Source organism: Stenella coeruleoalba, assembly GCF_951394435.1.
Source record: "Stenella coeruleoalba genome assembly, chromosome: 11".
NCBI classification, from domain to species: domain Eukaryota; kingdom Metazoa; phylum Chordata; class Mammalia; order Artiodactyla; family Delphinidae; genus Stenella; species Stenella coeruleoalba.
The window spans coordinates 95,520,580-95,546,126 of NC_137157.1; the positions used below are offsets into that span (position 1 = coordinate 95,520,580).

Genomic DNA, 25,547 nt, shown 5'->3' on the forward strand with positions numbered 1-25,547 from the left:
ATATCCTGTTTCATAATCAATTAAGCGAAATAATATGGGTATCAGAGCTGCATAAAGCGCGAAGTGCTATAGAAGTATTAGCTGTAATTGTACAAGAATGCTCCACGAATTCCAGTGGTTACTGGAAACTCTTAGTGTTCCTTTGTTAAGTATTCTCACGGAACCTTGTTCCTTTCTCTTGCAATTACACACTTTATATGACCGTGCGCCATCCCCACTCCACAGCTCTGGGCTCAGAGCCCAGCACAGGCCCTGGTACATTTTCGTTAGCCTAATCTGAACAGTGGAAGTAAGAATGGGAAGCAAGGTGGGAAGAAAGGACTTTTATTTTGTCTTCAGTCTCTATCCTCTTTGCACTTTGATCTTGAACCTGTATTACCTGAATAGTGACAAACTAGTTTAATTTTTAATTAAAATCATAAGGACTAAATCAGCATATCTTAACTGCATCGCCTCTCGGGGGTAGGTAGTTTTAATACAGGAAGTTACATGAAATCAAAGGAGCAGGCAAAGAGTGCTGGGGGCGCCGGGCTCTCCCCACCCTCGGGGAGGGAAGGCGGCGTGCCTAACGGTTCAAAAACGGCCGAGGCGCCGTTAGAGGGCGCTCGCGAGCCCGCGGCAGGAATTCCCGCCCTCCCGTTACATGCCCCAGTAACCCCGGCGCGCCGGCGACCGAGAGTAACCTCGCGATCGGGTGACGGCCCCCCCGCCCTGACTCTCGCCTGCTCCGTCTCAGCCAATGGGGAGGCAGCGCTCGAGCCGGCCGGACTCTCGCCCGCCCCGACTCCTCCCCCGAGCTGTTAGAACTGAGTTGTACAGTCGCCGCGCCGTCGGCTTCTGACTTTTCCAATCAAGGGTCTAGTTCCCGATTCCGAGCCCCGCCCCCTGCCGGCCCCGCGTTCATTCTCGGCCCGAGTCACCTTTGCCTTACAAACGTTCGTCCCCGCCCCCTGCCTACCTTGCGGCGTGAGGCCCCGCCCCCTGCCCGGGCCGACCAATGATCGGCTGATCCCGGAGCCGCTGGGCGGTCCTGCAGCCAATGCGCACGCCGTGGGCGGGCTCCGGGCCGGAATTGGGGGTGAAGCTCCAGCGTTGTGCCCACATTTGGGGCGCGCGGAGCTGAGGGGTCCCCGGGGGGCGCCCGGAGCTAAGATGGCGTCCGCAGCCGAGGGGGACGTGGGAGCGGCGGCGGAGCTGGCGACGGTGCTGCGGGGCGGTTTCCAGAACCTGAGCCTTAACAAGTTGGCGACGTCCCTGGGCGCGTCAGAACAGGCGCTGCGGCTCATCATCTCCATCTTCCTAGGTAAGGACCCCTCGCGGAGTCCCCAAGGAACGGGGAAGTGACCGCCCCCTCTTCCCGGAGCCACCTGGAGGGCTTTGTGGGGTGCAGATGTGAATTCTAGAACACACCAACCAGCTGTGGAGAGGAAGACGAGTCTAGTCCCGAGTCTGGGGGCGCCGTGCCCTCTGAACCTCTTCACCTTTCCCTTCGACCCCTGCTGTACCCTTCTGGCCCCTCATTAGGCGCCACCACCCTCTCATCCTGCCATGCTCTACCCTGTGTCCCGGCGACCCGTCCTTATTTGTCTCTCTCTGGAGTTCTCTCTGTCCATGTGTACTGCTGTTATTAATATCAACCGTCACACACGTGCGCTTCTTATTGGCAGTTATAGGCCCCCTAACTTAGATATTTTAGTCCCATGGGCCCCCTCAGCCCCATACTCCATACTTGCATATTCTGAGTGTCTCTTGTGCATTTCCAGCTTGTATTACACCTTCATCTTTTTGTCCCGCTTCTAATATTTTCCTCTTATACCATATTGCTTTTTCTTTTCCTCAGCCATACACCTGTCATTTACCCTGGAATATCGCTTTAATACTGGGCTTGGGAAACAAGAGTGGCAACTTCTTAAAAACTACCCATGCTACCCCAAGCGTTTATTGCACACGTGGTTCAAAGGATGTTTTGTATCTGCATTTTTGTCACAACAGACTGTATTATAACTGGTTTATAGGCTTTTTTACTGCATCCTTTCTCCGTGGTTTTTTAATACACGGAAGCAGCATGGCACAATGAGAGAAAAAAAAAAGTGTGTGGACTTGGAAAACAAATCAGACCCAGCCCTGCTGCTGCTTACAAACTGTGGGACCCTGGGCAAACCACTTAACCTCTCTGAGCCTCAGTTTTCTTATTTATGAAATGAGGACGATAATGCCTATCTGATAGGACTGCTGTAAAGTCTTGTAGGAATTCAAAGGTGAAGAGCTGATACATAAATATTTGAGTAGCTGGAAGGTTTTAGGAAGGTTATGGGACATTAGCTAGGAGAGTAGGGGTGGGGAAGAACTAAGCACACAAGACTGGGGGCAAGAGTGGGTCTGAACCACAAGAAATTTGAGATAACTTGGGCAGATGTGGAAAGCCTTAAATGCCGGGAAAGAAATTTGGAAGTTATCCAGTAGTCAGTAGAGACACTCACATATATCACCTAACCCGATCTAGATAATGGGAGAGGCATTAATTCATATTTAAACAACCTTGGGTAATGTCATTGTCACTTGCCTATTACACACCAAACCAATATAATCTTCCTTTCTTCCAGATGAAGGTCACCTTTTCCTCCCTTGTAGAACTGTAAAATTTTAGAGGCGGACAGAACGTTTGGTTGTGTGACTTGCTTCATGTCACGTCACCCAGATCTAACCCAAATTTATCAGTACCTCAATCTAAGTTTCTCTGCACCATACCAACTTTGAACTTCCTACTTCTTCATCCTTGTCTCTGGCCCAGTTATTTGTTGGTATTCTAATTGGCAATTAAGAGTGTTTACATTTCATTCCTTAGGAAGCTCACTGTTGATGTCTCAACTATAAATTGAGAATGTAACACAAGAAGCAACAAATTATAAGGGGCAACCTGTTAAATGGAGCTGGGGCTGGAATTAGGACTTGGAATCTGTCCTTTTAGTGCTGACATAATCAAATACAGCCCGTACACTCCTGGTGGACTACTATATACTATCATGGTGCATACAGCTGTCTAGAAAATTGTTTTCTCCGTATCCCACCCCTCTAACCTCATCCTCTCATTACCACCAAGCATCAAAGTAATAAACACTTGGCATAATACATCTACCACACTCCTGAGCCCCCTTGTCCATTGTACCATTTCCCACATCCCCCCTTCCTATCCCACATGCGCTATTGCCTTCAGTACCTCACAGTATATCTCACATTTAGATCAACTTGGGGTTCACGTTACCTCAGATCAGGCATAGGTCTTGCACGTGGATGTATAGGACTGTATTTTCTAGGTTTATGTTAAATAAATACATAGAAACATAAATTGATAAGCTTTTTGACAAGTGTGTGGAAGAAAGGGTGCATTCTGGTTGTAAATATGTTTCTCTTACAAAGGTATTATCACTTCTGTGTATTGTAACCTAGAAACCAGTAGCTTTTCAGCAATGGAGTTCCTGAACCAGCTCTCTTGGGGAGCTGGGATACTGGAGGAAATCCTTGCTTGAGGTACCAAGAAGGCCTGTAGTCCGAAATGATTTCTGACTCACTTTCTTCACTTTCTACTAATGAGATTAATGTGGGTTAAAAGCACCTAAATGCAGGTACCCAGAGGGAAGGGTTAGGTATTATATATTGATATCAGACATTTACATTTTAAAGGGATAGTCTCATTACTTTTTTTTAAATTGTACTCGACATTTTTTAAGGGAGCTTTATTTTTTTAATTTTTATTTATTTTTGGCTGTGTTGAGTCTTCATTGCTGCGCCCAGTCTTTCTCTAGTTGCGGCGAGCAGGGGGCTACTCTTTGTTGCAGTATTCAGGCTTCTTGCGGTGGCTTCTCTTGATGCGGAGCACGGGCTCTAGGCGCTCAGGCTTCAGTAGTTGCAGCACACGGGCCCAGTCGTTGTGGCTTGCGGGCTCTGGAGCGCAGGCTGAGTAGTTGTGGTGCACAGGCTTAGTTGCTCCGCGGCATGTGGGATCTTCCCGGACCAGGGCTCGAACCCACGTCCCCTGCGTTGGCAGGCGGATCCTTAACCACTGTGCCACCAGGGAAGTCCCAATACCTAAACTTTTTGAAACATCATTGTATCCTATGAATTTTGGAATAAACAAAATGCTCTCAGTTTCTTTATGGCTTAGTTTTCCCCATTTGCTAACATCTCTTGTTATTCTCCAAATATTATTATCGTTACTGAATCATATGATTACCCCCTCATTACTATTTTAATTAGATAGTCTCATTACTTTTTCCTTAACATCTTACTCTCCCTACTTGAGTTCTGTGTGCCAATCTTGAGGTGGGCCACCCAGCCTTTAAACCTTTTTAACTGAGACCCATGATAAGAAATATGTCTTACGTCATGACCCATTATACACATAGGTGAATGCTTGCATTGGAAGCAAAAGTTTCAGGAAACATTACTCATCCTGTGTATAGGCAGTGTGTTTGGCTATTTTCTATTTTATTTTTTAGTATTGTTGATGACCTGCTAAATTGATTTCATGACCCATTAATGGGTTACAACAAGCAGTTTGAAATATCCTGAGTTAGAGGCTGTGATTTTTAATATTCCGTACTTCGCGGAAAGGGTAAGCTTACGAGCACTGCTGCACTGGAGTATTTTGAGCAGGCAGAGGACTGTTGTGGGAGGCATGGTTTGTGTTGCATATGATTTGCCAGGAGTTTTGGTGGAAGATAAATTCTGCTGTGAGCTCTGGTGCTGCCAGATGCTACTGGAAAACATCTCGGCCTCAAAAACTTGGGTCTCAGCGTCCCTTAGCATAATTAATAACATGAATTGTCCCAAGCGAATTCAGTAAAATGTACCTACTGTGGGTGAAGCCCTGTACTTGACCCTGGTGAGGGCAAGGGCGGTGGTGCAGAATGAGTAATAGGGCCGGGCACCCGAAGGTATGACATACGGTCTGTTGGGGGCAGGGAATGGGCACAAGATAAGTACTGTCATAACCACAGTAACAGGCAGGAGTCTAAGTGCCATCAGAGAGTTACAGAGCTTTGTGAGATTTAAACACTGGCCCTTTAATGAACCTTGAAAGTCGTTGAATAAGGTTTCAGCAGACAGAGATGGTGAGACGGAGGAATAGGGTGAGCCGGGGGCACCGAGGCAGGGATGTGTGGTTACACATTCAGGGAACAGGAAGTGGTCCAGCTGGACCGAAGCAGAACCTAAGGAGAGAAGTGGTGGGAAATAAGACTGGAAACGTGGGTCGTGGAGCCTTGAAAGCCAAGGCAAGGAGTGTGTGCTTAAGCAGGTGATAGGGAGCCTTCCCAGATACCTGAAAGGGGAGCGATGTGGCTGGCACTGTACTGGGAGCTGATACAGCGGTAGAGGCTCTTTTGGAAGGTAGGTTCCGTGGCCACTTTCATCTACACAGCTGCTCGAGCCAGAAGCCTAAGAAGGGGCCTTGCCACCTCCCTTTCTCCCTCTCCCCTCACCCCCATCACCAAGTCCTATCAACACCACCTCCAAATTGTGTGCCAGATACACCACTTTCCTCCATCACCACGGCCACTGACCATCTGTCACCAGAACCACCTGAGCAGCCCCCAGATGGGTCTCTGATTTCTTCCTGCCCACCCAGTCCGTTCTCTGAGAGCAGCCAGGGTGGTCCGGCCCTGCGCCTCTCCTACTCAGACCCCTTCAGGGGCTCCCATACACCCCTGGGAATCTCCTGCTCCCGCCTTGACTCAAGCAGGTTCACAGCCTTGTAGCCACGTGGCCTTCCCCCAGTTCCTCAGAAAATGCATCAGGTCCTTTCCAACCTCGAGCCTTTGTACCTGCTGATCCCATTGCCAGCAACGCGCTGCACTCATTACCTACCTGACAGAGCCTTTCCGTCTTTCAGGCCTCAGTTCAAATGTTCACTTCCTCCAAGAGTTCTTTCCTGCCTCTCATTTTAAATTAAGTCCCCTGCTGTACTTTCTCCTACTGACTAAAATCTCTAAGTATATATGCCAATGTGTAATTATATATTTGCAGATGAGGGCAGAAATCATGTAAGTTGTGTTCGTCACTGTGTACCCAGAGTTTAATACAGTACCTAGCTTATGGAAAAGGCCCAATAAATAATTGTTGAATAAGTGAACGTGTGAATGAATGACTGGGCAACTGATTCCATGGAGGATAAAGAAGTAGTTGAAAAAAAAAACGAACTGAGTCTTTCTGCCAGCGTAGCTAGAAAGGTGACAGTGTCTTTCACAAATGAGAGGTCAAGAGGAGATGGTGCTCAGTGCCAGGGAATGATCTAGTTTTGGACTTGCTTTAGCTTCCAAGGGCACCTCCAGGTTGTATTGTGAAGCCTAGTGTTCAGTTCAGGAAGAAAGTTGGACTAAAGTTGTAGTTTTAGGGACTTCCCTGTGGCGCAGTGGTTAAGAATCCGCCTGCCAGTGCAGGGGACACGGGTTCGAGCCCTGGTCCGGGAAGATCCCACATGCCGTGGAGCAGCTAAGCCTGTGTGCCACAACTACTGAGTCTGTGCTCTAGAGCCCTCAAGCCACAACTACTGAAGCCCACGTGCCACAACTACTGAAGCCCACACGCCTGGAGCTCGTGCTCCGCAACAAGAGAAGCCACCGCAATGAGAAGCAACGAAGAGTAGCCCCCTTCTCGCCGCAACTAGAGAAAGCCTGCATGCAGCAACAAAGACCCAATACAGCCAAAAATAAATAAATAAATAAAGATATAGTTTTAGGAGTCAATAGTGATATCATAATTGAGTCAGGGAGGGACTGAAGCTTACACAGAAGAGAATCTAGAGTGTGTTGATGTTGCTGCCCTTTGCTGATAATGACAGTGGCTGACATTTATAAAGTGCTCAGCAATACCCCACCTAAGCTTGCCAATTACCCCTAAGATATTTACAGTACTCTTATCATCTCCTTTGTGTAGATAGGGAACTGGGACCTCCAAAGGTTGAATAGCTTTCCTAAGGTCACACCTGTTTCTGCCCACCTCTAAAATCCCTGCTCCACCACCTCGGGATTGGGGGGAGCATGCAGAGGTGGGAAAGGCAAAGGCCCTTGGCGTCCTTCACTGTTTTCATTCTACACGATTGAGCCAAGATGTCAGCAGCATGTGAGATACCTCTCTGAGGCCAAAGCTGGCGCCGGCCAAATGAAGCGGATGGCCACCCCGCCCAGCGCAAGCTTCCTCCCCAAGCTTGGCCGCAGCTGTGGCTTGGCTGGTGGACTCACCAATGGCACTTGGGGGTAAGGGCTCATTCCTCGGAGGTTCCAAATTAGCACCACTACGGTTAGCAACCTTTAAAATCAAAGGAGGTCCCGCAGTTAAGCTCCCTTTGGACCAAAGTCAGGTCTGGCCCTTCAGAACTAAATCATCATTCAGGGCAAAAAGCTTTCTTCGGGTAGCAATATGAAGAAAACCAAAGGTAAGCAAGATGAAAATTGCACTGCATTAACTAAACAAATGGGACTTCAGACCATAGTACAAAGCAGTTTCCAAAAATTCTATGATTGTGAAATAAGGGAGTTGTCCTAAATGACTTTCAAAGCCTCTTCTGATATCCTAAAAGGCTAGGTACGTTCTACATTTTAGACTTTATTCTAATTCATAGCCACAAATTTCATCATAACCTAAAGCTTCCTGTTGGAGATTTCTTTTAAATATATTTTTCCAACTACTTTTTTTTTTTTTTGAAAATAAATGCTCCAACAAACCAGTTTGACACATTCATGACTTTAAAGCAATTAATTAGAATTTTACTCATTTTCTTTTTTTTTTAACATCTTTATTGGAGTATAATTGCTTTACAATGGTGTGTTAGTTTCTGCTTTATAACAAAGTGAATCAGTTATACATATACATATGTCCCCATAGCCCTTCCCTCTTTCCAACTACTTTTTATCTACACTCCAATATCTTACATTGCACGAAACTTCATGTTTGAATGCCAGTATAACTTTAATGTCAAACAGAACCATTTCTTTGCAGAGGCGTGTGTAAATCAGGGCCCATGAGATTATACACACAGAGGAATTTAACAAAAGCAATTACATGCCCACTGACATTAAATCTGTCCAGGCAGCCATGGGAACTCACTGAAGGAGTTCCGTCCAGCAGCCTTTTAAAAATGGGGTTTGGTCTTCAAAAAGGAAATGGCATTTCAGCTGGATCTTAAGAGGTGTGGAAGATTCTAGTCAGGTGGAAATAAAAAGGGAGCTTTCCAGCGGCAAAGAATAATGAGCATGTATGTGGAGAGCAGGAAAAGTGAGAAAATTCTGAGGAACAGCAAGTAATCCAGTTTGGCCAGAACAACAGAGGCTCCATAAAGGAGGAGCAGAGAAGAGCCTGGTGGAGTGTTCAGGTGTGTGGGAGGTGCAGGTGGCCGAGTCGGTTGAGTAAGCTGGCAGGACGCGCATCATCTTCAGAGACCTGCGGGCCTACGTGCGCGTCTCTAAAACTAATTAAGATTAAATATGTACTGGGACTTCCCTGGCAGTCCAGTGCTTAAGACTCCGTGCCTGCCCTGCAGGGGGCACGGGTTTGATTCCTGGTCAGGGAACTAGGATCCCGCATGCTGCGCGGCACAGCCAAAAAAAAAAAAAAAAAGATTAAACATGTACTACTAGCTGTTTCACCATCGACCAATTACTAAACTTCAGCCATCCTCTTCCTCATGTTCCCAAAGGCCAACTTTACTAAAGAAATTGAGGTTAAGCAGTGTATCTGATAAATAATTCTTTAATTATGTTTAATTCATAACAAGCAGCAATATTTTGAAACAGAATACAAAATGTACCTGTACTTTAAAAGATAATATAGTCATCAAAGAGCTGTTTTATTTCTGGAGAACTGCCTAAGCGGATCCTTCGCATGTGTGCGTTCACTCTCGTTCTGCTCTGCAAAGCGTGAGAAGCATTGCTCCTTGGGAAGCTCTGAGGACTAAACGAGCTGAACTCTATAAACACCTGAGCAAGCCTGACCCAGGGTAGTTCTAAGTAACCGTTCTCTCCCTTCCCTCAATAGATCTTCATCTCCTTCCTTTCCCAGGAGACTCCAAGTGTGGTCTTGGGGCCAGCAGCATCAGTCTCCTAGGAACTTGTTAGACACGCAGATTCTCAGGTCCACCCCCAACCGACTGAATGAGGAACTGAGGACGGGGCCCAGTGGTCTGTGGTTTAACAAGCCCTCCAGGTTTTACCGGTTCCCCTGACGTTGGAGGATCAAGGGTTTAGCGTGTGGCTTCAAGTATCTGTTTTGTAATACTTGATGTCCTGATAGTACCTTAAACTTTTGGAAATGTCATTGTATCCTATGATCTTTGAAATAAACAAAATGCTCTCAGGTTCTTTATGGCTTAGTTTTCCCCGTTTGCTAACATCTCTTGTTATTCTCCAAATCTTATGATCATTCTTGAATCATATGATTAATGTCATTATAACAATGACGTTATTATATCATTATCATCTTTATTATCAGAACTATCATCATTACCCACACCGTCTGTTGTGACTTGGAGCTTTAACAAAAATTAGGTGCCCTCATTGCAGCTGCCGGGGAGAGATGTTCTAAGTGAACTGTCCTTCTCAAGCAGAGAGTTGTGGGTTTTTTTGTTTTTTTTTTTTTGCGGTACGCGGGCCTCTCACTGTTGTGGCCTCTCCCGTTGCGGAGCACAGGCTCCGGACGCGCAGGCTCAGCGGCCATGGCTCACGGGCCCAGCCACTCCGCAGCGTGTGGGATCCTCCCGGACCGGGGCATGAACCCGTGTCCCCCGCATCAGCAGGCAGACTCTCAACCACTGCGCCACCAGGGAAGCCCAAGCAGAGAGTTTTTAAGGTAGGGGTGTGTGTGTTGACATTTTCCCAGCAGTTGCTGAAGTCAAGGGTAAGGAGATTTAGGGCCCACTTGGAGTTCTCTTGATGAAGCAATAATAGCTTCCTAGAGACCTTAAAGCCTAAGATTTGTGTAGCCCAAGAGATGTTGCATGCATCTTTATTTACCTCTATTTTCAAGACAAGAAGGGGAAGCGGGGGGCGAGTAAGACACTAAAAATAAGGATAAGTAATTTCTGGATAAGAATTTCCTTTGGGTTTAAAATGGACTGCTTTTGAAATCTAAGTTCCTCCCTATTCAAGCAGTGGCTTTGAAGATAAGTGAGATTCATGAAACTCTGGACACCCTGAATGAAGGATTCTGTCTGAAAACCATGTGTACTATAATTGTTAGTAATAGAGGCGTCTGATGGAAGTGTCATTGCGTTCGAATTATAGAGACAGTTGGCCAGAAAGCGGGTAGAAGGTCAGGCCAGAAATGATCAGATTCAGGTTTTGTTCTTGATTCACGTGAAGTCAAGTAGATGGTTTAAATGCCTCACGCTAACCATAGGCTAAGTTTAAATTAAAAAGCTTTGTCAATTAAAGATACTTTTCAGTATCAAGTAGCTATCATGTTGCTACGGCATTTTGATAAGAAAAGTATACATAGTCAGACATGAATAAAGACACAGATGCAGAGAATGGACTTGAGGACACGGGGAGAGGGAAGGGTAAGCTGGGACGAAGTGAGAGAGTAACACTGACATGTATACACTACCAAATATAAAATAGATAGCTAGTGGGAAGCAGCCGCATAGCACAGGGAGATCAGCTCGGTGCTTTGTGACCACCTAGAGGGGTGGGATAGGGAGGGTGGGAGGGAGACGCAAGAGGGAGGGGATATGGGGATATATGTATACGTATAGCTGATTCACCTTGTTATACAGCAGAAACTAACACAACATTGTAAAGCAATTATACTCCAATAAAGATGTTAAAAAAAAAAGTATACATAGTCATACCTGCTACATGAAATTATAAGTGGTGAGATAGTAATTTTGCAGGCAATTAAGAATTCACTATAAACAAAAAATAGAGGACTCGTGTGCATATGTTGTATGCACATCTGAGGAGGATATGAGAGCCCAGGAGGCTAAGTTCTGGTCACTGTATATTTGTATGTGCTCTGATGAGAAGTGGCTTCCATGTAGACGTGCTGAATGGCTTATAGCTCTTGAGGTTTCCAGTTTCTGCTGTGATAGCAATTCTAAACTCAGATGGACACCACTCTGGATTACTGTCCATAAATATAAAACCTCTGTTTGCAAGCCAGCAAGCAGAGGCCAACTGGAACGGTACCCTTTAAGGCTCCTATGGCTTATACCTCAGACAAAAGTAGAACAGACTGATTACAGTTGGAGGACAGCATACAGGGCCCTGGTTAAAAATATTGACCCATAAGAGCTACTAGAAATCCTCTTTTTTTTTTTTTTTTTTTTTTGCGGTACAGGCGCCTCTCACTGTTGTGGCCTCTCCCTTTGTGGAGCACAGGCTCCGGACGCGCAGGCTCAGCGGCCACGGCTCACGGGCCCAGCCGCTCCGCGGCATGTGGGATCTTCCCGGACCGGGGCACGAACCTGTGTCCCCTGCATCGGCAGGTGGACTCTCAACCACTGCGCCACCAGGGAAGCCCCGTAAATATCTTTTAAGTGGCCTCAAGGAAGTACATGTATAATGCTTTTACAGATATTTTCTCTTTTAATCTACACACCAGCCTGCAAGATGGCTAATATTTTCCCTGTCAGCTGAAAGAAAAACGCACAACCTAAAAGTTGCAAGTTAAGTTTCATTCGGGGACCTTACTGAGGACTATAGTCCTGGAAACAGCCTCTCAGATAGCTCTGAGGAACTGCCCCGAAGAGGCAAGGGAGGAGCCAGGATATATAGGAATTTTTTGCTGGGAAAAAACATGTAGTTGAGCATCAAAAGATTACTGCTAATCACAAAGAGCAGACATCTCAAATTAATGATTGTAGTGCTTTTCTCTGTATGGGAAGATGCAAGAATCTGGGCTGATTGAAACTATTCTTTAGATATACATCTTAACTATCCAGGGCCCGTATCCGAAGCCCAGAATCCTTCCAGTTTTTCTCCATCCTGAATTCCCCTCTGGGTGCATTGTCGGTGGGTGACTGCAGTGCCTGATGGCTTGGTCCCTGTAGAACTGGAATGGGGGGGCAACATTCTTTTCTTTACATCCCTATTTCAGAGATGAAGCAATTAAGGTACAAAGAATCTAAGTGATTCGCCCAAGTGGCAGAGCTGAATTTCTAAACCAGTTTACTCTGATTCCTGAGTCCGGGGATATTCTAGCTAGAATCAGATAATCTGGCTAGAAGTTGCCACCATGTGGTTCGCTAACTTGCAAAGAATTAAAATGTGATAAAATGCACTGAATATAAGCAACAGGAGTGCCCTTTATCTTTGCTAGAAAAGGCATTTCGGTGTCTTAAAGTGCGTCAAAGTCAGTCAACATCCGTTGTCCCCGTTCCACTAAAGGGAAGAACTGCTAGTCAACAGCCTTAGCATTCTTTTCGGTCTACAAATTTTTGTCATAACAAAATAACTACGTGACCGTTTGAACAATCTGTAGTAGTACAGAAAAGACTGTAATCCAGATGTTCACAGATGAGGACGGTGTTCCGAGCATCCCTTTTGCCATCTGATCAGGCTTGAGATACCCCTGAGGGCTGGCCACTGCCAGGTGACTGACTTTTCCTGGGCTCAGAAGCCAGTGAGCGCCTGTGAGTGTCTGCTCCCCATAGGGTCACACAGAGGGGATTGGCGGCTTCAGGGCTGGTCTGTTGTAGTGTTACAACTTCTCAGCTTTGGCAGCAGGTTCCACCAGCCCGCCGGCATGTGTGTCATTGACACTAAGCTTAAGAAGTCCTTGCTTATTAACTACCAAGAGCACGTGGTTTGAGTGAAGCAGTTAAAGACTGACTTTTGGTGGGACTTCGGGGCACTTCAGGTTTAGGTTGTTTATTTGGGCCAAGTGACTAAAAAAACTAATATTTCTTAATCTTCATAAGAACACTTTTCCTTTCTTTCTCACAAGTAACAGCCGTTTACTAGTTTACCCTTAAAATGTCCCCTCTGTTCTTCATTTTTTCCCAGGACATTTTGATCATTTCTCCCAGTTTCCCTGAATCCTGTACTACAGTTGTCAAAACGTTTGAGATACTCAGCTGGAGGTCACTTTCAGAAATGAACTGCACAGGGAATTCCCTGGTGGTCCAGGGGTTAGGACCTGGCGCCTGCACCACTGTGGGCCTGGGTTCGATCCCTGGTCGGGGAACTAAGATTCTGCAAGCCACGTGGCATGGCCAAAAAATTGGAGGAAAAAAAAAGAAACCAGGGCTTCTCTGGTGGCGCAGTGGTTGGGGGTCCGCTTGCCAATGCAGGGGACACGGGTTCGTGCCCCGATCCGGGAAGATCCCACATGCCACAGAGCAGCTGGGCCCGTGGGCCATGGCCGCTGAGCCTGCGCGTCCAGAGCCTGTGCTCCGCAGTGGGAGGGGCCGCAGCAGTGGGAGGCCCGCATGCCACAAAAAAAAAAAACAAGAAATGAACTGCACAGTACGAGGGTAGGGACAGGGAGTCCCCAAGAATTGATGAAGAAAGAAAGTAGGGAAGAGCACCTAAATTTAGCACTGAAATGAAGTTTCTGAATCGTTTTAGATAGGAAGATAAGCAGACGTAAACATGGGCCTGTATGCGTAGGTGAACAGAGAATCAGAGAATAATACAGCTGTAGCTTTAAACGCACACAGCTGGTTGTTAGAGACGCACTCACAGGCCACTGCCAGGTGTCAAGGCATGCGGCAAAGTTTCAACATGGAAGTCAAGGGATGTGGGTTCTAATTGCAGCTCTGCTCTGTAACCTGAGGCGTGCCAGTTACCCCCTTTGGGCCTTAATTTCTTTTTTTTTTTTTTTTTTTTTTTTTTTTGCGGTACGCGGGCCTCTCACTGTTGTGGCCTCTCCTGTTGTGGAGCACAGGCTCCGGACGCACAGGCCCAGCAGCCATGGCCCATGGGCCCAGCCACTCCGCGGCATGCGGGATCTTCCCAGACCGGGGCACGAACCCACGTCCCCTGCATCGGCAGGCGGACTCTCAACCACTGCGCCACCAGGGAAGCCCCTTTGGGCCTTAATTTCTTATCTAATGAAGGGTTTGGAGTCAGTGATTCCTAAGGTTTCTTGGGTTCGAAGAATCTGGATCTTACGAATCACCATTCAGCATATGATTCAGCCCGAGCCGTACAGACTGTCGGAGTGGGGAAGGTGTGTTGGCACCTAATCTGCAGAAGAGAAACAGGGCCATCGTGAGCAGCTTCCAAAGGCGAGCTTCATCCCCACCTCGGTGTCCATAACCTCCCCGTGTTCTTCCGGCCGGCAGAGTGATCAGGAACTCAGCTCGAAGCGTTCAGTGCCTCGTCAGTTACCTGTCCCCGAGAAGAGACGGTGTCACGCAGGGCCTCACTGTCTTCCCTGTTTCTACTTGTCTTCCTTTTCTCTGTATAGTTCTTCAGCGCAAGGAATTTCCACTTTGGTGAAAGAAAAGAAAAGGAATTTGAGTGGCAGATCTTCACAGTAGAAATAAGAATGATAAAATTATCATGTGAAAATATTTGGTAAAAATAATCCACCAATAAGCCATATTCAGAAGCAGTCCTGTTTCGTATTCTAGTCTGTGATGCTTGGGGAAATTGAACTGAAATTCGATCCTGAAAGTGGCTTTCCAGTTGCCCAAAGCAAAATGCCCATTATCTACGGGAACATTACATAGTCTAGGAAACTGCTAACGTCCAGATGACGCAAGGCTGAAACAGGTTTTTCCAACCACCTCCTTTAACCAGAAACTGCAGAGTCACCATAACCGTGTCAGTAAGCAAGCCCTAAGAGCAGTGATGGGCAGACATAGCCTTCTTTTGAGATCCTCTGTCCCCCATCCCTTTACCTCTGACCATAAGCATGAATTTTGAGTTTGAGATGACTTTTCGTCACTTCACTCCAAGGAGCCCATTGACACTCTGAACCAGATCTTCTCACAGGAGGTGAGGGCAAGTGGCCCTGGGCTGGGGGTATGTTACCACGTTCCCGCAGGCCGAGGAAGAAATGGGTAGACAGGAAACAGAGGCGATGAGCTAGACCACAACTCTAGGAGGTTGACTGCAAAAGGGCAGTAGCTGGAAGGAGCAGCACAGGGCCGAGGAGCCGGGGCTAGAGGGGTGGGGCTGTGCCTTTGGAAGGGGGCGGAGGGAATGTGCGGAGCGACCGAGTCATGTGTGGATCCAGCTTCATCAGTCACGAGCAGTCAGTACAGGTTAGATAACTGCTTTGATGTGTTTGATGTCACTGTATTCGTAAAATGCAGACCATAAATGATTACTTACCTCATACAGTTGTTGTGAGGACTCACTGGGGTAATGTGCCTAGCTTTCGTGTAAAACTCAATACACGCCACATGGTAAGCCCTTGATGGAGGTTAGTTGCCAGTATTGATGGTAATACTTGTTATTATCGGGAAGAAAAGACTGAGGAAGCTGGCAAGAAAGATCACAGACGAAGTTCCCACCTAAGAGTGGTTGGGGTAGATAGAATTCAGAGGATTGGAACCAAAGGGAAGGAGGGGAGGGTGTTTAAAGAGAAGGGAGGGACATCTTCCTCTGAGTCTGGAGAGAAGGAGAAAAGCTTGGATTTCAAGCAGAGCTTCTTCAGTTTTCCCGCGGACAGCTCCCTGAAGGCCAGGGTGGAAAACTAAACAAAGGTATCCTCTCCGGGGCTCAGGGACTCAGCCTAAAGCAGCTGTTGAAAGACAGAAGTGTCATTGAAGGCTCGTGTTGTATCTTTAAAATACAGGACAACTTGGCATTCCATTTTGTATAATGGATTTGTTTTACCAGTTAAATTACTTGAGAATTTTTCCTGCAGAACTTCTAGGAAAGTGGGCATGCCACACCTGTCTCCCAGCTCCTATCAGTTGCTTACGTTTAGACAATGAGACACGGACATTGGCGGCGATGTTCTAAATCAGAACTTGGGAGCTCTCTGCCATGCTCCTACGCAGTCCCAGCTTCTGAAGAAAGAAGCGTGTTCCACAGCTGAGGAATTGCCCACTCCTGTTTTCGATAACCTTTCCAAAGAGAATCAGTCGGGTTGACTGATTCCCTGGGCGTGGGCTGGGGTCCCTGCAGCCCTCTGTCTCATCCAGCTCCTCCTACACGGCCGTTCTTCCCGAGGGACAGCCCTCACCACCCATCTCACTGAGGAGAGAAAGGTTCTTTTCCTGAACTTGCTCACCCGCCTCCCAGGTTTCTCTGCCAGTCTCCTTGCCTCGCCCTCCAGTCTCAGGGGAAGGGCCAGGGCTTCTTCCCTCTTTCTGCGGTAAACGCTTGTTGCTCTCCCACAGATACTGTCCTCGCCCACTATACTGCTTGTCTTCTTCCATAAAATACATATGGGAATGTCCCTGGTGGCACAGTGGTTAAGAATCTGCCTGCCAATGTAGGGGACACGGGTTCGAGCCCTGGTCCGGGAAGATCCCACATGCCGCAGAGCAACTAAGCCCGTGCGCCACAACTACTGAGCCTGCACTCTAGAGCCCGTGAGCCACAATTACTGAGCCCGCGTGCCACAACTACTGCAGCCCGTGCGCCTAGAGCCCGTGCTCCACAGCGAGAGAAGCCACCGCATTGAGAAGCCTGCACACCACACGAAGAGTAGCCCCCGCTCGCCGCAACTAGAGAAAGCCCGCGCACAGCAACGAAGACCCAATGCAGCCAAAAATAAATAAATAAATTTATTTAAAAAAAAAAAAAAAAAAGCAGCATGCCATCTCCCAAGCATATACAAACAGAAAGAATCCAGAGACATCCCTCCCCAACAAAAAAAAAAACATATGGATAGAACATCTCTGTCTTAGAAATGCGTCCCTTCACTCAGTGGCCACGCTCTCTGGCCAGTCTTTTACTGCCTACTGCCTCGCCTCCACGTCCAGCCTGCATTTCCTCTTGGTCCAGCCCCCGCTTCTTAGCTGGCCCCCAGGTGCCAGCCCCCGTGTCCCTCGTGCTGCTCTGTTTCACGGTGACTAACGACCTCGTTGTGAACGTCTTCCTCACGCTCCTTAGACTTCCGGCACATTCGATGTTTTTAAACTCCTTTCCTACCGCAGAAGTCATCTTCCTTTCTCACATGGGTACTGTCCTCATTTACCTCTTGTTCTCTGTTTTATCTCCGTTTCTTTTGCTTGGCTCCCTTCAGTACAGGCATTTTCCAGGACTCAGCCCTGCCTTTGCGGCCTCTCCCTGTGAGAGTTTTATCTGGCTTCAGTTGTTGCCAGCAGAGCCAGCTGTCTCCTCTGATCTGTGTGTCTCTGTCAGTGGCACCACCTTCTGACATGGAAGCTTGAGGCCAGTGGTCTTCCCATTGCGGTCCATGTACCCTAGGGGTACATGAAGACTTTCCAGGGGATACATGGGCACAGATGAGGGAATCCACTTTCAGATTTTAAGCTTCCATATGTATTCTTTTCTAAAATTGACGTGCTTGAGACAGTGTCTGCTCTGAAAGTTCTCTTACAGTCACTCTTCACCAGCCTTTAGAAAGGAGACTTGCCCAGTGGTCCAGTGGTTTAGACTCTGTGCTTCCACTGCAGGGGATGCAGGTTCGATCCCCGGTCGGGGAAGTTCTGCATGCCGCACAGCGTGGCAAAAAAAAAAAAAGGGAGAAAGGCCCGGGGGTAAGGGGTGCCCCAGGGAAACATTTCACAGGAGCCACGAAAGTGAAGCAAAGAGGAGCAGCCCCTTATTTTATCCAGGAGACAAACTCATGCCAACCCTCTGCCTTATCGTTCCATCTTAGAAGTAGAATTCAGAGACAAGGTGGTTGTCATGAGGGAGAAGTATTAACTTGTTTATTTGAATTAAAAAATGAGGTTAGACCTCTTTTGACAGAAAGTGATCAAGCTGATTGGTTTGCCATTTAGATCACAAGGCAGACGTTTTCCATGTGTACTTAAAGCACACCTTCAATATACATGTTTAAAAACACATCATTTGCTGTTGTTTAAACTTACAGACACAGATGCAGAGAACGAACGTACAGATACCAAGGGGGAAGGTTGGGGGTGGGAGGAATTGGGAGATTGGGATTGACACGTATACGCTGTTGAGACCATGTATAAAGTAGACAACTAATGAGAACCTGCAGTACAGCACCGGGAACTCTACTCAGTGCTCTGTGGTGACCTAAATGGGAAGGAAATCCAAATAAGAGGGGGTATGTGTATATGTACTGCTGATTCACTTTGCTGTGCAATAGAAACTAACACAACATTGTAAAGCAACTGTACTCCAATAAAAATTAATTAAAAGCAAAACTTATAAACGTTAGATGGCAACTTACAAATGTGAGAAGGCATCTATATTTTTTCAGAATTCTTTCAGGGGCTATTCCATCAAAAAACTTGGAGCGGCTGGGCCCGTGAGCCGTGGCCGCTGAGCCTGCGCATCTGGGGCCTGTGCCCCGCAACGGGAGAGGCCACAACAGTGAGAGGCCTGCGTACCGCAAAAAAAAAAAAAAAAAGTTTGAAGACCATTGTAGGGGCTTAGCCACCTTTAATTTATCCCTTTCCATCATACCCCCCGTTCCAGTCATTCCTCCTGATTTTTTTTTCCTATTATATCAATTTCAGACTCTGCCTGGTTTTCCAAACCTTCCTGGCCCTTCTTATGGTCAAGCTGGTCTTGTGAAGTGACTGTTCCATGCTGTTTCCTACCACCGTGTCTTTAGTACATAATTCTCCTGCCCATTCCTTATTTCTTCTCTTTTCATCCTAACTGCTGTGTTCATTATTGACCTCTCCTCTAACCTCTACAACATTGGCTATTCCATGCAATTAGCATTTATAGAACATTGTTGCTTGATTTTCTTTTCTCTCTAAAAAGCTTAAGAGTCTAAAAGCATCTCTTACACTCTACCACATTCTCCTTTTGCCTAATGCATTGCTGACCACTTAATGGATGCTCTATAAATATTTTACTGACTGCCTAGAATACAGTATTTGTTCATTCATTCTTTTATTCTTTCCTCCATTCAACAAATGTTTTTGAGACCTTTTTTGTACCAGGAAAAGACCGTTTCTGTACCAGGAAAAGACCTTTTTTGTACAAGGTACTTGTGGTACAGCAGGGGAAAAAAAGAGACAAAAATCCTTGCCTTCAAAGACTGATAAATAAGTAGAATACATTGTATGTGAAAGAGTAATAAGTGTTGAGGGGAAATAGAAAAATGAAGTAAGAAAGAACAGGAAGTGTGTGTTGGTGGCATAGAGGGTGGGGTGAGTATGTGCAGTTTTGGATACTATGAAGGCCTCACTGATAAGGTGACATTTTAGTAAAAATCAGAAGGGCTGGAGGGACTTGAGCTTATCTGTGAAAGAGCATCCCAGGCAAGGAACCTATTAATGTGAAGTCTCTAAGGTTGCACCTGGCAGGCATTCCAGGAAGGGCAGCCGAGAGTAAGAGATGAGTCAGACAAAGGTGGGGGAGTGATGAACAGATCAGTCTGGTAGGTTCTGGTTGGACTTTGGCTTTTGCTGAGTGAGACTGAAGGCCTGTGGGGCGATTAGTCAGGAGGTGACTGTAATAGTACAGGCCAGAGGGACTTCCCTGGTGGCACAGTGGTTAAGAATCCACCTGCCAATGCAGGGTTCGAGCCCTGGTCCAGGAAGATCCCACATGCTGCAGAGCAACGAAGCCGTGCACCACAACTACTGAGCCTGCGCTCTAGAGCCCGTGAGCCACAACTACTGCAGCCCGAGCGCCTAGAGCCCGTGCTCCGCAACAAGAGAAACCACTGCAAGGAGAAGCCCACGCACCACGGTGAAGAGTAGCTCCCCGCTCGCCGCAACTAGAGAAAGCCTGCGTGCAGCAACAAAGACCCAACGCAGCCAAAAATAAATAAAAATTTCAGAAAATACTATAAAAAATTTTTTAAATGGTACAGGCCAGAGATGGCGTTGACCTGGACCAGGGGAAGAAGTGGTCAAATTCCAGGTTCACTTTGAAGGTAGAACAGAGTTTGCTGACAGACTGGTTGCAGGGGGAGGGTGGGGTTCAGGAAGGATGAGAAGGTCGCAGAGCTACAGCCTCGAGTGAGCAGAAAGGTGAGTTGGCGTTTGCTGAAATGAGGAAGCCAGGGGAGGAGCAGGCTTTGTGAGGGAGATGTGTCAGCAGTTCCGTTTGACACGTGTTAAATTTGAGATATCCGTTAGGCGTGCACCCAGTCCACGTTGTACACGAGTGTGAAGAACAAATTTGGGAGCCATCAGCAAACAGATGGTATTTAAAGCCATGTGGCTGGATGAGATCGCCGGGCACTTCTCTGTTAAAGCAGAGGTTGAAGCAGTCTCACAGTTATTGAGTATCTATTATGTACCAGGCTTAATATATGAACCCAAACCTAGATACTCATTTTACTGATGAAACTGAGGACCAAAGAAAATTATCTCATCAACCAGCCTGAGGGAGCAGCTAGTAAGTAGCAGAACCGGGATTCAAACTGAGATCTGTCTCAACTCCAGAGTTCGTGTTCTTCTAACCATACAGTGCCTTAATTTAATAGTACGTTGCATTTTAGAAAAAATGCTCTTGGCAAACCATAATCAGTATCCTTATAAAATAAATATGCTGTGACTCTTCTTTTGAAATGAAGATGGGAAGGAAATCCCTTAGTCATTTGTCACATGGAATGGAGATTAGATTCAGAAGCCCTGATACCCACTTTCACCAGAATTTCTCAGTTAAGGCCTGCTTTACAAACTCCCTGTAACTTTATGTGAATGTGTGTGTGTGTGTGTGTAATTTTTGTGACCACTTACAGTATTTTAGGCTGTGCTAACTACTTTATATGCATTATCTCCTTTAGTCCTTACAACAACTCATTGAGGCAGGTACTGTCCCCATTTTACAGATGAGGAAACTGACGCTCAACATCAAATGGCTATTAAGTGTCAATTACTGTTGGTCAACCAATCAAAAAATGAAGTACACAGGATAGTGTGCTGTGGGAGATCCAAAGGTAGAGGAGGACTTTAGGAAAAGAGATTGTGAACATGTGTTAATTTTAAGATAAAACGAGAATGTAAGGAATGGGAATTTGTTGTATACAATGATTTGCCAAATGAGAGTCTTCGCCCTAAGTGACACTTGAACTGGGTTTCCGAGAATGGGTAGGACTCCACTGGGTAGAGGAGTGGTTGGAGAAGGTGTCCCACCCAAAGGCATTGGCACAAGCGAAGGTCTAGAGATGAAAGACACAAGATATATTTGAGCAAAAACTAGCATATCAGTCACCTGGAGCAGGGAGATAGAGGCTTTAACCGGAAATGTAGTTTAGAAGATAGACCTTGAATCTTCGGCTTGGGAACTGGTACTGTGTTGAGTAGTCAGCTGGAGTCGTTGATGTTTTCTGAGCAGGGGTTACAGGAAGAGCCCTCTGGTGGAGGATTGTTGGAGGATGAGGCTGCAGGCAGAGGTGAGGTCACGGCAAGAGTTGAAGGGGGAGTGCTTGAGGGCCTTCCCTGCAGATGTAGCACAGGAAAGGAGGGGCTGTGACGGTGGCGAGAAACACTGGAAAGGAGGAATCAACAGGATTTGGTGGCTATAGGTATAGGGAACCAAGGAGAGGGAAGAGGCAAAGACAACTTCAAGCCTTTGAATGTAGTTGTGTGGCCTGGAGAACGGTAACACCATTAACAAACAAAAGAAGCCAAGAGAAGACTGATTCGGGGGAAAGTCCATGTTGTAGTCACACAGAGTTTGAGATGGTATGTGATATCAAACGGAAAATGCCCAGCCAGGAAGTAGGAAATGGGGAACTGAAACTTGAGAAGTCAGGATTAAAGATGTGGACCTGTCTTTGGCGTAAAGATCATATTAAGTTACATGAGAGTGGATGGAGTTTCCAGAGGACAGTATAGCAAGAATAGCAGGGCTTCCCTGGTGGCGCAGTGGTTGAGAGTCCGCCTGCCGATGCAGGGGACGCGGGATCGTGCCCCGGTCCGGGGAGATCCCACATGCCGCGGAGCGGCTGGGCCCGTGAGCCACGGCCACAGAACCTGCACGTCCGGAGCCTGTGCTCTGCAACGAGAGAGGCCACGGCAGTGAGAGGCCCACATGCGGCAAAAAAAAAAAAAGAATAGCAGAGGACCAGGGCTGACTCCTGGAGGTCAGCTGTATTCAGAAGCCAGAGAAAAGCCTTGGGTGAAAGAGACAAAGAAAGAGAGGTTGGCGCGATCTACTTGAATTGCGTCACCACGCTTGGCCAAGGCAAAGGTCAAAGCAAGCACAATGAATGAAAAGTAAACATTTAGGAACTTTTGTAGCCACTCCATAGTGCCACATCATCCAAGCCCATGACTTTGTATTTTACAAAAGTATTGGTCCACAACGCATGGGAAATTTTGAAAACTGGTCTATACCACTGACCAAGAAGGGCTAGTCAGAGGATAAAAGAGCCAAGAGGTCCACTCCTAAGTATATACCCGAGAGAACTGAAAACATACACCACACCAAAAGTTGTACAGGAATGTCCATAGCAGCCTTATTCTTAATACCCCAAAAGTGGAAACAACCCAGATGTCCATCAACTGATGACTGGGTAAATGAAGTATGGTCTGTCCAAACAAAAGAATATTATTCAGCCATAAAAAATAACGACATACTAGGGCTTCCCTGGTGGCGCAGTGGTTAAGAATCCGCCTACCAATGCAGGGAATGCGGGTTCAAGCCCTGGTCCGGGAAGATCCCACATGCCACGGAGCAACTAAGCCCGCGAGCCACAACTACTGAGCCCGCACACCACAACCACTGAAGCCCGCATGCCCCAACTACTGAAGCCCACGCACCTAGAGCCCGTGCTCTGCAACAAGAGAAGCCACCGCAATGAGAAGCCCGCGCACCGCAACGAAGAGTAGCCCCCGCTCGCCACAACTAGAGAAAGCCCGCGCACGGCAATGAAGACCCAACACAGCCAAAAATAAATTTAAAAAAAATGAAATTTAAAAAAAAAGAACACCAGCAAATCCTGGCACCAAGAAGATAAATGTTGATACACTGTTGTGTGAAAAAACTAGGATACATGAGTGCACAGGTTGTGATCATAAGTTTAAAAAAAAAGTTATGGGAAGAAAGACTAAAAGGACATAAGCTAATATATAACATGATTATCCATTTACTTATTCACTTAAATAATTGAGCACTTTATGTATGACACTCATCTAAGCCTTGCAGAGTTAACCAAACTCACAACTATATCGCCAGTGATAAACTAACTGCAACTTATGATTGAAAAGTAAGGGGAATTCCCAGGGGGTCCAGTGGTTAGGACTCCAGGCTTTCACTGCCGAGGGCACAGTTTCGATCCCTGGTCAGGGAACTAAGATTCCCGCAAGCCACGTGGCCAAAAAAAGAGAAAAAAAGTAAGAATTGCAGCAGCTGTAAACCATGACCAACTCAGAACACTGATTATGCAATGATAGACTGGGTAAAGTGTCCTTCCAAAAAACAGTAGGGATCCCAACTCCTCGCACACACGCTACTGCAGTAGGAAGGTTGCCAAGCACATCAGCCAGACTTCTTGATGGGACACTGAATGTGGGTCTGTAGTAAAACCAGGGAACATGCTAATTTTGGTTGAGGAATAACGAACGTTGTTGGCCCTTTTTAATTCAGTAAGCAACCCTTGGCCGTGCGTCATCAGTTCATGGCCCATCAGGAGATCCCCTGTAGGTCAGTCAAGCCCCGGGACCATACTCTAAATCACGGCTTGAGAAGACATTTTCCCAGTATACCTAGCTGGATTTATAACTTGGTCGATGCCCATTACGTAAGGAGTACCTACATGTGTCCTGTAACTGCTATGCAACTGTATAGGCCGTCAGCAACCCCAGTTTGTAGCCAGGAATAATTTATATTTATCCTCTTAACAATCTGACTGAGGGACTTCCCCAGTGGTCCAGTGGTTAGGACTCCACGCTTCCACTGCAGGGGGCGTGGGTTCGATCCCTGGTCAGGGAACTAAGATCCCACATGCCGGGCGGCCAAAAAAAAAAAAAAGAAAGAAAGAAAAAATAATCCGACTGATAATACTCTGCTAGTGATGAAATTATTATAGGTCATAAAGGTGTAAAATGGTGTTTCTGGGCACCCTGAATCCCTTGTATCATTTAAGGAAAATGCAAGAGAAAATTCCTAGCAATATTTAATAAGCCAAAAATGAAACCTAGTCTTCAGACCCAGTTTGTATTGCCTCAATATAAAATACCTTCAGTTTTAAATTGGTATTTACAAAGAGACTTCTTTTGATAATTGGGGATACTGTTATTGTCTTTGTAGACATCCACATAATGCCTATGTTTTCCTCTCTGGGCTGAGTTTCATGCCAGATCGACTTCCAAAACAAACCTGGGAGGACGCCAGGCACGAGTAACCCTCTCCTGCTCTTCTCCCCCTCCAGGTTACCCTTTGGCTTTGTTTTACCGGCATTACCTTTTCTACAAGGACAGCTACCTCATCCACCTCTTCCACGCCTTTACAGGCCTCTCGATTGCTTATTATAACTTCGGTGAGTGAACGGAGCACTGCGATTACAGGGAGCCTCGGAAGGAACAGACCTGAACAAAATTTCCTGGAGAGAATTTGATGGAGAGGGACGTTGTGATGCTCTGGTAGCAGAGGGTTTGTATGGGCAGGGACACAAGCTTAACTTCTCCCTTCACACACATTCCCCTCCCCGGTAAAAGCATGTTGAGAATGGGTGCCCTTACCAGACACCGTCAACAGAGAAGCACCAACAACAGAGAAGCACCAGTTTGTCTCTGCTGTGGCTGGAACTGGCCGACAGACCCAAGCAGTCCCCTCAGGAGCGTCCCGTAGGCCCGAAGTTCAGCAATACAGCAACTCCCTGGCGGTCCTTTCTATTTATACAGTTCATTTCCTTCCCTTCCTCCAAAACATGAGGCTATTAAAAAAGAAGAAAAATCCTAATACCAATATGTATACCCTTTGTGTTTAGAAGTCTCAGGAAGGGTGGGAATGCAGAAAAAAAAAACAGGCAAAACTTTGCTCTCTCCTCCGCATCCAGGAATCCAGCTCTACCACTCCCTGCTATGCGTCGTGCTTCAGTTCCTCATCCTCCGGCTGATGGGCCGCACCATCACTGCCGTCCTCACTACCTTTTGCTTCCAGATGGTAAACGTCTTTCCCTGGGCAGCTCAGGTCACAGCTGACAGCAGTTGGGGGCGGGGAGGATGGGGACTGTGGTGTAGAGGAAGCCGTGGACTGGGAGAGCCAGTTTCTAATCCTTTCTCCCCACGACACTTGGCAGTGTGGCTCTGGGTCACTTGCCAGAAGCCCCAGGTGTTTCATCTGCAGGCTGCAGTGACGATGCTTCACCCACCTCAAGGACGGGGTGCCGGCCGTCCTTTGTGCATAGGACTGTGCCACTGGGGTTCTTTGAGTCTGACCAGATTAGCCCAGTTGTCCATGAGGGGAGTCACTTAAAGGCAAGGCAGAAAATCCACGTAGAATGAGCCACAGAGTGTAAGCGTTGAGGATGTCTCTTCCCCTTTACAGGTTCAGTTTCTAGACCAGGAGAAAGGAAAA

General features: G+C 46.9%; 1 protein-coding gene across 1 annotated transcript in view; it reads left to right on the forward strand.

Annotated features, from left to right (window-relative positions):
* The first annotated feature begins 781 nt into the window (after window positions 1-781).
* LPCAT3 (lysophosphatidylcholine acyltransferase 3) overlaps window positions 782-25,547 on the forward strand; it is a 30,140-nt gene continuing 5,374 nt past the window's right edge. The window contains exons 1-3 of the mRNA XM_079936485.1: window positions 782-1,303; window positions 24,400-24,507; window positions 25,027-25,133. Coding sequence (XP_079792611.1) covers window positions 1,153-1,303; window positions 24,400-24,507; window positions 25,027-25,133 — 366 coding nt within the window. The 5' untranslated portion in view covers window positions 782-1,152. The remainder of the gene's footprint in view (window positions 1,304-24,399; window positions 24,508-25,026; window positions 25,134-25,547) is intronic.